This window comes from Gekko japonicus, unplaced genomic scaffold (assembly GCF_001447785.1).
Source record: "Gekko japonicus isolate JY-2015 unplaced genomic scaffold, Gekko_japonicus_V1.1 scaffold696, whole genome shotgun sequence".
Lineage (NCBI taxonomy): Eukaryota > Metazoa > Chordata > Lepidosauria > Squamata > Gekkonidae > Gekko > Gekko japonicus.
In genome coordinates, this window is record NW_015161971.1 from 701,999 (window position 1) to 714,833 (window position 12,835).

Sequence of the window (12,835 nt, forward strand, 5' to 3'; positions counted from 1 at the left end):
CCAATAGCTAGCAATCCAAAACAGTCCAGTGGAGCCTGAGCGGTGGGTGTTGCCTTCTGACATACTTTCGGTGATGTCAGGGTGTGTGGCATATGCAAATAAGTTATGCTAATGAGTTACGCTAATGAGCTCCTGCACCTCTTTTTCTACGAAATGACCCCTGTCAATAGGTATAGACAAAAGTACATGTGTTTATTTCAAAGACACATAAAAACCTTGTAGGGGCCCAAGGAAAGCCTCATAAAGTAATCAAAGTGACAAATGCACAAAAAGAACCCTGAATGCTCCCTCTAAGCTGTTGAGCAAAAATCCTACTTTGTGAGCTACCGGCATTAAAGTTGCGAGCAAGTGGTTTGGCTACTGCATGAATTAGTTTGCTCTGGAGCCATACTTCCTGAGCTGAGACAAAAATGCGTGCGCCGGAGGCTAAAGAACTGTGAGCTAGCTCTCACTAACTCAGCTTAGAGGGAACACTGGCATGCGTTTTGGCCCACAAGAGCCTACTTCAGAGGTCAAATAGCACAGAATACAACCTGCAGCAAAGCTCCTGTTACACTTGTTAAGGCAGTAAACAATCGATATAGGACCGAAAATGGAATGCTGTACAGAGAAATAAAAAAAATATTTAATTAAAATTAAATTACCCAATTGAAAAACCCCATCCCAGAACCACGTCACACCACCCCTTTCCTAAAATCGGGCTCAGTATTACATGTGATGGCACCCCAAGGTCCCTGTTTCAGAGGGTGGCCGTGTTAGTCACCAAGGAGCTTCTGGACTCAGGGTCATTGAGAATTTGTTAAATTGAGAATTTAATTGAGGGTCATTGAGAATGTGTTAAACTTCAGGCTTTCTTTGGTGAGGAAGGGCGTAACCAGGTTTGCATTCTCGCTTGCAGGTAGCAGTATGACGAAATACACTGAGAAACTGGAAGAGATCAAGAGAAGTGAGTACCGTTATGGCAATCGATCTACAATCCATTTGCTGGGGACTGTAGAGTGAGGGGGAGGTCGAGGTGAACCCGTTGTGAGGAACCCAGACCTTGGGGAGAAGAGGCCACATGACCAGGGGCTGTGCCCCGCCCTCAGGTCTGAACACGAAGATCTGACCAAGGTCAACAAGTTCCATTGTGGGTGCTGTGAAGAGCAGGGGTCCCCAACACGGTGCCCGTAAACACCTTTCTGCGTGCCCGCCAAGTGTTTTTATGAACATAGGTGGGGCCAGTTGGGGCTTTTGCTCAGCTAGGCATCTGATTGGCTGTGCTGATTTAAAAAAAAAAAAAAAAAGCTGCGGCTTTGGCAGCAGCTGACACCACAGCACAAGGATCTTCACTGTGTGTCTGAAGGTGAGTTGTGGCAGCCATTTTGTGTCTGTCTCTGCCTCCCGTGGCAGCCATTTTGTGGCTGCAACCACCACACTGTATCAGCCCTACAAAGGTACCTGCGGGCTGGGAACTCCTGGTGTAGAGGTTCCCAGAGGAAGGAGCTGCCTTATTCTCTGAGAGCCAGTCTGGTGTAGTGATTAAGTGCGCGGACTCTAATCTGGGAGAACCGAGTTTGATTCCCCACTCGCACCTCCTGGTGTGACCTTGGGTCAGTCACAAGTTATCTCAGAGCTGTTATCTCAGGAGCAGTCCTCAAGAGAGCTCTCAGCCCCGCCTACCTCACAGAGGGTGTCTGTTGTGGGGAGGGGAAGGGGAAGAGGAAGGAGTTTGTAACCTGCTCTGAGACTCTTTCGGGTAGTGAAGGGCGGGGTATAAATCCAGTCTCCTCCTCCTCCTCCTCCTCCTCCTCCTCCTCCTTTTGTTGGAGTCAATTTTGTTGATAATTTCCCACTAATCTGTGCAACAGTATGGACTAGAAGCTTTCCCCAAAACAAACGCTGGAAGTTCTTGGCTTAATTCATTCTGTGTGCGTGCATACGAAGAAGACCTGATCATCGCGTTCTTTAAAACCGGGTACCATTCAGAAGACGAGGGAAAATTGCTACTCAAAATACAAAAGGGTTTCAGGTGACTTAAAAAAAAAGTGTGGTCCTTCACAACAGCCTTGATTATTTTTTTTGTGGTCAGGTGGAAAGAAACATCCTTTAGTTTCACAACATCCCTTTGTGACTGGATTGCTTTGAGTACTGAAATTCTAGCAGCGTTCTTGTCTGTGTCCCGAACCAGAGGACGCGTTGTGTTTCTGACCTCTTTCTCCGTTGTCCAGAACCAGTCTCCCTTTTGTGCAGCGCTTCTCTTCTGTTTAAATCCCGCCTCCAGGAGCTTAGGTGTGGAAGCATTCGCACTGGGGCCGTACTGAATAGCGTCTCGTATGTCCGAGCCATTTGCAAATCGGCTTGATTTCTCATGGATAGACGACACCGCTCGGAGACCGTGTTAAATGCCGGGGACAGGGTCGCCTCTGTCTCTTGTGTAACTTAAGAGGGGCAGCTGCCTCGAGGCTCGAGCATCAAAACTCAGGAGCCAGCAAACGCAGGGCTCATTTGCCCATGGAGTGGCCCCGGGAGAGAATCACGCCACACTGATTTCCTCCATTCTTCAATGTTGCGTCGTCACTAGCTGAGATTTAGACCCTTCTCAGCAGTCCTACCTTGGTCCGTAATCCAAGATGTCCCAAAACTCAAACGGACCTTCTGAACTGGCTCCAGGTAGGTAGCATGACGGATGCGAGGCAAAAGAGGATTTTGCTATTTCTTCTTGGAAAGCGTGTCTCCGGAGTACCTCTTATAGCTCCCCCCGAGAGTCAGTTTGTTGAGGAAAATGCCTTCGGCTGGCAGATTTTAGACACCATGGAAAGGAGGCACGTGGTAGTTATTGTTGCTTTTATGAGGACCATTGATGTTTGGATGGTTGGGAATTACAATGGGTAGAAATGACAAGGGAATCGATACCGGCTACATATCAGGAGAAGCTTCCTAACTGTAAGGGTGGTTGAGCAGTGGAACGGACTGCCTTGGGGGGGGGGGGGGATGCTCCTTCGCTGGACGTTTTCAAGCGGAGGCTGGACGGCCATCTTTCGGGTATGTTGCCGGGCTATATTTCGGCTCTGCTCCTGCGGAGTGCAGGGGGTTGGGCTAGATGACCTGCAAGGTCCCTTCCAACTCTGACATTCTATGATTGGATCATGTGCTTCTGGATCTGCCGTGTTTGGGGCCAGCTCTGCTAAGAAAGAGTCTGAATAGCAGCACCAGCCTAAACAGAGTGAACATTAGAACATTAAGAGAAGCCCATGTTGGATCAGGCCAGTGGCCCCTCCAGTCCAACACTCTGTGTCACACAGTGGCCAAGACCCACGGGCCATCAGGAGGTCCACCAGCGGGGCCAGAGTTCATGGATTTAGAAGACTGTAACTCCATTTAGGATTACTCTGTCAGTCCCTTTTGAGAGGAAGGGTCGTCTAGTTCCCAGTGGTAATTTGAAGGAAGGAGGTGTCTTGTCGCTTTTCTTACTGGGGTCATACGATGCTCTCCACTTTGCAAGTGTCTTTCTGCAGTTGGCAAGCCATCAGGTGGTGGTTCATGGCTGTCTAGGGTGGGGGCCATGGCTCAGTGGAAGAGCTGCTGCTTGGCATGCAGAAGGTCCCCGATTCAGTCCCCGGCATCTCCAGTTAAAAAGGAACAGGCAGGAGGGGATGGGAAATACCTCAGCCTGAGACCCTGGAGAGCTGTAAAGAGGGGGCATGGCTCAGTGGTAGAGCATCTGCCTGGCATGCAGAAGGTCCCAGGTTCAATCCCCGGCATCTCCAGTTGAAAGGACCAGGCAGGAGGTGATGGGAAAGACCTCATGCCTGAGAACCTGGAGAGCTGTCAAGAGGGGCCATGGCTCAGTGGCAGCAGAGCTGCTGCTTGGCATGCAGAAGGTCCCCAGTTCAGTCCCCGGCATCCCCAGTTAAAAAGGACCAGGCAGGAGGTGATGGAAAAGACCTCCGCCTGAGACCCTGGAGAGCTGTAAAGAGGGGCCGTGGCTCAGTGGTAGAGCATCTGCTTGGCATGCAGAAGGTCCCAGGTTCAATCCCCGGCATCTCTAGTTGAAAGGACCAGGGAGGAGGTGATGGAAAAGACCTCCGCCTGAGACCCTGGAGAGCTGTAAAGAGGGGCCGTGGCTCAGTGGTAGAGCATCTGCTTGGCATGCAGAAGGTCCCAGGTTCAATCCCCGGCATCTCTAGTTGAAAGGACCAGGGAGGAGGTGATGGGAAAGACCTCCACCTGAGACCCTGGAGAGCTGCTGCCAGTCTGAGTAGACAAGATTGACCTTGATGGCCCTGTATAGAACAGCTTCAGGTGAATGAAGCTGATCTCATCAGCGCTTCATTCTTGCGGCCTTTCCTTACCAGCCCAGGGAAATGCTAATTGCCTGGAGAAAAATGGTCTGGAAGCCATTTTTTTCCAGGCCAGTTTGGGTGGAGATCCTGGGGGGTTTCTTGTCATCTTCTGGGCGTGGAACAGAGATCACTGGAGGTGTAGGGGGGGGAGGGAGGTATTTGTGAATTCCCTGCCTTGCGCAGGGGGTTGGACTAGATGACCCTGGAGGTCCCTTCCAACTCTACGATTCCATGATCTGTGAGAGGCTAAGGTGGAGCGACCCCTCCTTCAGGCAGAGGGCGCACTGTGTGACCTTGTGGGCCCCTCCTGACTCCATGAAGGTAGCGACCAGGGGTCATTTCCTGCAGAAGCGCGCAGGAGCAGAGCTCCGGCAGTAAAGATCCCAGGGGGCGGGCACATGCAACAAGTCCCACCCTCTGCTCCATATAAGAACATAAGAGAAGCCCATGTTGGACAAGGCCAATGGCCCCCCAAGACGTACACTTCCATTGACAGTCCCAGAGTTGGCCAAGTCCTCTTCTGATTTAACGGTTAGGTCCGTAGGCATATGACCATCGCAGAAACTTCATTATACCACACTGGTTTTTCGGCGGGGGTTTGGGGTTTTTTTGAAGAAAGGGCAAGTCATAAATTTAATAGGACCAGGAAGGTAGAAGAAGAAGAGATTGGATTTATACCCCGCCCTTCACTACCCAAAGGAGTTTCAGAGCGGCTTACAAACTCCTTCCCCCTCCCCACAACAAACACCCTGTGAGGTAGGTGGGGCGGAGAGACTTCTTGACAGAAACGGCTCTTTTTCAAGGACAGCTCTGGGAGAACTACGGCTTGCCCAAGGTCATCCAGCCAGGTGCAAGTGGAGGAGTGGGGAATCAAACCCGGTGCTCCCAGATTAGAGTCCGCACACTTAACCACGACACCAAACTGGGTAGCCATGTTGGTCTATAGTAGAAGAGCTGGATTCGAGTCCCGTAGCACTTTAGAGACCAATGAAATTCGGGGGGGGGGGGGGGCCTGAGCTTTTGTGAGTCTGAGCTCCCTCAGTCAGATGGTTGGAGTTCTAAGGTGCCCACTGGACTCCAGCCTAGTTCTTCCGTCCGCGTCTCAGGCTGCTATCACGAAGCCCGAGATGAAACGAGGAATAAAGGTGGGCAGCCCAGTTGCAGAATGTAAAGCGACTCAATTAAGATCGTTCCAGAGGGCCACCGTAGAGCGGCTGGATTCCAGTCCGCCAGCACCTTAGAGACCAACGGGATTTTCAAGGTTTGGGCTGTTGAGAGCCCGAGCTCCCTTCGTTGGAGATGTTTAGGGTCTTTGAATCCCAAAAGCTCACATCCCGATAATCGTGTTGGTCTCTGAGATACTACTAAGCCAGTTTGGTGTAGTGGTTGAGAGCGGCGGACTTAATCTGGGAGAACCGGGTTTGAGTTCCCACTCCTCCTCCACATGCAGCTTTTGGAGTGACCTTGGGCCAGTCACAAGTTCTCTCAGAGCTGTCCTCTCATGAGCAGTCCTTGAAAGAGCTCTCTCAGCCCCACCTACATCACAGGCAATGCTCCCTCTAAGCCGTGGAGTCTTGTGAGCAAAAAATCTCTTTTGTGAGCTACTGGCATTAAAGTTGTGAGCGAGCGATTTAACTACTGCATAAATCAGTTTGCCCTGGAGCCCTCCTTCCTGAGCTAAGACAAGCATGTGTGAGCCGGAGGCTAAAAAACTGTGAGCTAGCTCACACTAACTCAGCTTAGAGGGAACACTGCTCACATGTGTCTGTTGTGGGGAGAACCGGGTTTGATTCCCCACTCTTCCACATGCATCTGCTGGTGTGACCTTGGGTTAGTCACAAGTTCTCTCAGAGCTGTTCTCTCAAGTGCAGTTCTCAAGAGAGCTCTCTCAGCCCCACCTCCCTCACAGGGTGCCTGTTGTGGGGAGGGGAAGGGAAAGGAGATTGGAAGCCACTCTGAGACTCCTCTGAGTAGTGAAGGGCGGGGTATAAATCCAATCTCTTCTTCTTTTTCTCCTCCTCCTCCTCTCGAATCGAACTGTTCACCTCTGCAGTTGAAGAACTGGGTTTGCTCACTGCCGGTGCCTTTTTGTTTCCCAGATTACAGATACAAGAAAGATGAGCTCTTCAAGAGGCTGAAAGTGACGACTTTTGCCCAGCTGGTAGGTACAGCTGGTTTCCACACATCTCTCCCGGCCCTCCGGAACAGAGTCTCACCACCAGCATTCGGAGGTTGTGCCTGATGGGTTTTGCGTGGTGGTGTCGAAAGGCTTTTCCGAGCACGGGTGGGCCGTTCTAACTTCCTGCCTTGTAAAATCGCTGACCTGTTGAATCGCCGTCTGCTCCCTCCCTGTTCCATAGCAGCCCGTCCCGCTGCAGGCGCTGCCCCCTCCCGGAGGTTGAGGGCAGGGGGGATCTGGGTTGGAGCTCGGGGCCTACAGTTCCAGATGCAGTTGCGGCATGCAGCAATGCGCAGGGTGGGCGGGGCTTCCGAGGAAAGGGCTGTGCTCCGGCACATGCGCAGAGTGCTTTGGCCTCCCTGTTGAGTGGTCGATCCCCACACACGGGCTCCAGGATGAGGTCTTCCGGGGGGCAAAGAGGGATGGCTTTCAAAGAGTCTCGAGCCCCAGCACTTTTTTGGGTTTTTGGTTTTGTATATTTCATAGGCGCACGCACGCGTGTGTGTGTGCGCACTTGGAGGTCATGGCGACCTCTGGTGACCTATTGGGGGCCCGGAGGATATTCAGAGAGGTGGCTGAATAAAGCCTGCCCCCGCCTCCCGACTCCTGGTATTCTAGGGAGGTCTCCCCTCCAAGTACTTGGCAGAGTCGACCCTGCTGAGCTCCTGGGATCCGACAAGATCGGGCTTACCTGGGCTGCCCAGGTCAGGGCGAGCCCCCGCACTTCTGTATTTGGAAATGAAGCACGGAATCCGTGAAAATTCCCCTTCCCTTCCCGTGTGGCATTTCTGCTTCTTGGATCCCAGCCAGCCCATCCGTCTTGCCGAGCGGCGTCTTCTCTTCTTCTTTCCTCTGCCGACAGGTCATCCAGGTTGCTTCTCTGTCTGACGAAAGCTTAGAAGTCTCACCGGAGGACATTCAGAAGCTAGACGGTAACGGCCTGGGCTCGTATTCAAAATCTGCGGTGTTAAAGGTTCTCGTCAACAAAGGTCCCGCAGTCGCGAAAGGGGCGTGGACCCGAGAAAGCGCCTTATCCCACGTCAGATCAGTGATCCATCTAGTTTGGTATCGGCTACTTGGACTGGTACCAGCTTCTTGGGGGAGAGCTGTCAAGCGGGGCTGTGGCTCAGCAGGAGAGCCTCCGTTTGGCACCCAAACGGTCCCAGGTTCAATCCCCGGCATCTCCAGTTAAAAGAACTATAAGGCAGGAGGTGATGTGAAAAGACCTCTGCCTGAGACCCTGGAGAGCGGCTGCCCGTCTGAGTAGACAACACGGACCCGGATGGTCCAACGGTCTGACCCACTAGAAGGGCGATTTATTTGGGAGTTCCATTCAGGGGAGGGGCCGTGGCTCCATGGTAGAACCCCTGCCTGGCGCGCAGGAAGTCCCAGGTTCAATCCCCAGCATTTCCAGGTAAAGGATCAGAGAGGTCAGGTAAAAGACCCTTTTCTGCCTGAGACCTTGGACAGCTGCTGCCAGTCTGAGTAGACAATACCGACCCTGATGGACTGAGGGTGTGGCTCGGTAGAAGAAAGCTCCACGTGAGAATGTCATTCAGGTGAGGGTCTATGGCTCAGTAACTGAGCCATGTGCTCGGCATGCAGAAGGTCCCCGGTTCAATCCCCCGTGTCTCCAGTTAAGAGGACCGGGAAGTAGGTGATGTGAAGGAACTCAGCCAGAGACCCTGGGGAGCCGCTGCCAGTCAGAGTTGGCAATACTGATCTTGATGGGCCATAAGGCAGCTTCGTGTGTTCTCCTAGATCTGCAATGTGAGAGCTGCTTCTTTTTTTAGAACTCTTATTAAATGGGTTTTTTTTTAAAAAAAATTACAACACAACAACCATATAACGTCAAACAAGTAACAATCAATCAATTATAAACATGTAGAACATTTTAAAACTGGAACATCAGTCATAATATTTCAATTCTTGTAGATGTATATATATATCACTATTATAACTAATACAATGCAAACTTACTATATTTAACAGGAGGAGCCTTAAACTGACTCCCTTCTGTTTCTATATATTGAAAAAAGGGAAACCATTTCTCTAAAAAATTCAAATTCTTTTTAACACAACCGTCCGCAATTAAAAGCTGCATAGCAATTTTATCATTAACTACTACATCCCAAACTTTATTAAACCAATGTTGCAATGTTGGGATTTTAACAGATTTCCAAAGTTGGGCTAATGAAATCTTTGCTGCAAGTAACAAAAGAGTGTTAATGTTTTCTGTTTAGTCATAGATATACCATCCCAACAGTTTATTTATTTATTTTATTCAATTTATACCCCGCCCTCCCCGCAATGCGGGCTCAGGGCGGCTTACACAAGGGGAGACTCTGGAGTATTTAATAAAAGAGACTCTGGAGTATTTGGAATCCGTATGCCAGTTATTTTCTCTATTATCGGCAACACCATATCCCAAAATGGTTGCACTTTTGGGCATGCCCACCTGCCAACCTAGCAGTTCGAAAGCAAGAAATTGCAAGTAGATAAATAGGTACCACTTCGGTGGGAAGGTAACAGCGTTCCGTGCACCTTGGTATTTAGTCATGTTGGCCACATGACCACGGAAACGTCTTCGGACAGCGCTGGCTCTTCGGCTTTGAAACAGATGAGCACCACAACCCTAGAGTCGGACTCGACTGGCTTTCGAGCAAGGGAACCTTTACCTTTCACCTTTTTACCAACAATCTTTATAAGATCCAGTATCATTAGAACATTTCCAACACTGAGGTGAATTAATGGCGTGACTATAATAAAGTCTTTGAGATGTAAAGTAGCACCTGGAAAAAACTTTATAATTTTGAAGTTTAATATTCAGAGATCTTGTGGCGTATAAGGGTAGAGATGATAATGAGAGAGCCTCTTAGCCGGCATTTGCAAATATATTGGAAGATTGTTGCTGCTGCTGTTGCATAGCCTCTTCCCGCCTCGTGTTATCCATTTCCTGTGCACAGAGCGGCACAATTCCTTGTGCAGTCACACCCTCTGGCAAAGTTTAAAAATCTAAAAAGGATGCTCCAGAGCTCTGCGTACTGTTGTGGGTTGCCACGTCACAAGCACCGTCCAGTTGGTGCTGAACACAAAGAGGTGCCGGCCGCACTTCAGAGAATTGGTATCGGAACCATTTGAGCTTTTCATTTGGGGGAAAGAGGATTTTTGGTACAAGGCCAGATGCTCTGGAAAGGCGTCTCTGGTTAACTCCTCTCCACTCTTATTCAGAAGGTGATGCTTCTCCTGTGGACAACAGCGCCGAAGTTGCGGCAGAGACCAACGGCAAAGACAGCCCCGGCGAGAAGCCGGCCAGCCCCATCCTGTTCATCAACAACACCGGAGCTGGCGAGTCCTATCGCTCCACCTTACAGAGGTACCGAACCAACAGCACCTTTCGTTCATTCAAAAAAGATTTTTCCCCTTGACTTCCTGCAAAGACGGGATAACAAAGTTTAAAAGAGTCAATAGGTTGTCGAAGGCTCTCACAGCCGGAGTTCATTAGCTGTTGTAGATTTTTCCAGGCTGTATGGCCGTGGTCTTGGCTTTGCGGGACCTGACGTTTCGCCAGCAGCTGTGACTGGCATCCTCAGAGGTATCACACAGAAAGACGGAGCACTCTCTGTGTCAAGGTGAGACGAAAATGGTAGGCAGGTGTAATTTATATCTACTCAGGAAGGTGGGGTGGGGCTGAGTCATTATCTTGTAGAGTTCCCCAGGCTGTGGACATGCTAAACGCTTTTGAGAAGAAGCGGGGGGGGTGCGTGTGCCCCTTTCCCTCCTGCAAGATTTAAAGGGCCCTCCAGCCGATTGGCGGGCCACGTGCTCCTCACCGATTGGCTGGAGGGCCCTTTAAATCTTACAGGAGGGGAGGGGAGGGGAGGAGCGTGCGCCACCACCCCAGTTCTTCTCAAAAGCATTTAAAGGATCCCTTTAAATGCTTTTGGGAAGAAGGGGGGTTCTTTAAGAAGCAGGGGCCCTTTAAAGAGGAAGAAGAAGAGAAGAAGAGACTGGATGTATACCCCACCCTTCACTACTCAAAGGAGTCTCAGAGCGGCTCACAAACGCCTTTCCCTTCCCCTCCCCACCACAGACACCCTGGAAGGCAGGTGGGGCTGAGAGAGCTCTGACAGAAACAGCTCTTTTTCAAGGACAGCTCTTGTCAGAACTACGGCTTGCCCAAGGTCATCCAGCCAGGTGCAAGTGGAGGAGTGGGGGATCAAACCCTGTTCTCCCAGATTAGAGTCTGCACACTTCACCACTACACCAAACTGGCTCTAAGGAAGGGGGCTGGCCCATCTAGAAAGGGAGCAGAGCCCCCAGTAGCCCCACCGCAGGCTGTGGGGGATAAAAGAGGGAAGCCGCATGAACCGCCCTGAGTTCCTTTGAGGAAAGGAAGGATAACATCGTACGCGCAGATTTTTAGAAACCTGCCCACTTGTACAACCAAAGCCAGTGCTGGCTGATGGCTCTTCTCTCCCGCAGCGTGATAAGCGGCGTGGGTGAGCTGGACCTGGGGAAGAATGCCCTGAAGAAGTTGGAGATGAGTTTGAAGGCCGAACCTTATCCCGACTGCCCCTTCCTGCTGCTGGACGTGCGAGACCGGGACGCGTACGAGCACTGCCACATAATCGGAGGTGAGGGAGGGAGGGCGCCCCGCGCGCACTGCCGCCCTGGTTCTCAAGGCTGCCCTTCTCGTTCCCCGGGTGGTTCGTTTACGGGAATTCGTGACGGCTGCGATATCCGGGGCCCAGACGTTTTTACCCCTACCTGTGAGCGCTCGGATCAGGGAGCTGAATCTCTGTCGACGTGACTTGACTTGGGGACTGACAGGCCGCTCCGGCTTCTGTCGGCTCGCCAGGCCTTGCCTGTGCCCCTTGAGGGCTAGAATGCCGCCGTTTCGAAACGAACGCCGAAGCCTGGAATCTCTTACTGTTCTTCCCTTGTGCGGTTGCCGAAAACACCCCCTTGCTCCTCGTAAGCCACTCCTTTGCTCCTCGGGAGCGGGGACACTCAGTCTCGGGGGGGAGGGAATCCTTTTCTCAGTCACTTCCTTTCTAAGCTGTCTTTGTTTTCTCGTCCCCGCAGCGTACTCCTACCCCATCGCCACGCTGTCCAGAACCATGAACCCGTACACGCACGACATCTTGGAATACGTATCCTTCCACCAGCGGGAAAAGGGCAAAGCACAGTGTCTTGGGCAGTGATGCTCTGTCTTCTTGGTGCTTGGGGGGGTGGGTCCACAGTGGGAGGGCTTTGTCCTGAAGAAAACGAGACTCATTTTCCATTGCTATCCCTGGGAGAGCCAGGGTGGTGTCGTGGTTAAGTGTGTGGACTCTAATCTGGGGGAACCGGGTTTGATTCCCCACTCCTCCACTTGCACCTGGCTGGATGGCCTTGGGCAAGCCCTAGTTCTGATAAGAGCTGTCCTTGAAAAAGAGCAGTTTCTGTCAGAGCTCTCTCAGCCCCACCTGCCTCACAGTGTGTCTGTTGTGGGGAGGGGAAGGGAAAGGAGTCTGTAAGCCGCTCTGAGACTCCTTTGGGTAGTGAAGGGCACTACTTCTTCTTCCTTCTCCCTCTTCTTCCTCCTCCTCTTCTTCTTCCTCCTCTTCTTCCTCTTCTTTCTCCTCCTCCTCCTCTTCTTCCTCTTCCTCCTCCTCCTCTTCCTCTTCTTCTTCCTCCTCCTCCTCCCCCTCTTCTTCTTCTTCTTCTTCGTCCAAGGGGGGGAGAAGAGTCCTGAGTTTGGCTGCTGAACGGGGAGTGGGAATGTTTGCCTGCTTGCTTCGCCTCCTCCACCGCGGGATGCTTGGTCTCGGCGAGGGCTAAAGGAAACCCTCTGATTTTCAGGATAGGACCTCTCGAGCGTCAAAGCTCCCACCAGATATCTGACACAGGGACCTTTAACTCTCGAAGGCTCACCCCCCGAGAATTGTACTGGTCTCCAAGGCGCTAGCGGACTCATTATCTGTGTGTTTTGATATATTTCCTTGTTCTTGATAGAACAAAGTCTTGAGTCCAGGGGCACCTTCACGACCGACAAAGTTTAATTCCGGGGATGCGCTTTCGTGTGCAGGCACATGCCTGCACACGAAAGCCCATCCCCGGAATTAAACTCTGTTGGTCGTGAAGGTGCCGCCGTACTCAGACTCTATTCTGTTGCTTCAGACTGACACGGCGAACCCACCTGGATCGTTCTTGATCGTCTCTGTCAGCAGTCCAATTTCAGACACCTCAGTTGACTCTAGATGTGTCCAGCTCTGCCAGTGGAATGCCGGGTTCAGTATCATCGATTCACATACCTAGATGTGGGGGGGGGGGGGGGGGCCCGGCA

The 12,835-nt window shown here is 51.5% G+C and overlaps 1 protein-coding gene across 1 annotated transcript in view; it reads left to right on the top strand.

Annotated features, from left to right (window-relative positions):
• Nucleotides 1-12,835, top strand: part of CEP41 (centrosomal protein 41kDa) — a 28,691-nt gene that overhangs the window by 12,231 nt on the left and 3,625 nt on the right. Inside the window, exons 3-8 of the mRNA XM_015429681.1 lie at nt 899-946; nt 6,425-6,486; nt 7,367-7,436; nt 9,736-9,880; nt 10,990-11,141; nt 11,593-11,660. Of these exons, the coding sequence (XP_015285167.1) occupies nt 899-946; nt 6,425-6,486; nt 7,367-7,436; nt 9,736-9,880; nt 10,990-11,141; nt 11,593-11,660 (545 nt within the window). The remainder of the gene's footprint in view (nt 1-898; nt 947-6,424; nt 6,487-7,366; nt 7,437-9,735; nt 9,881-10,989; nt 11,142-11,592; nt 11,661-12,835) is intronic.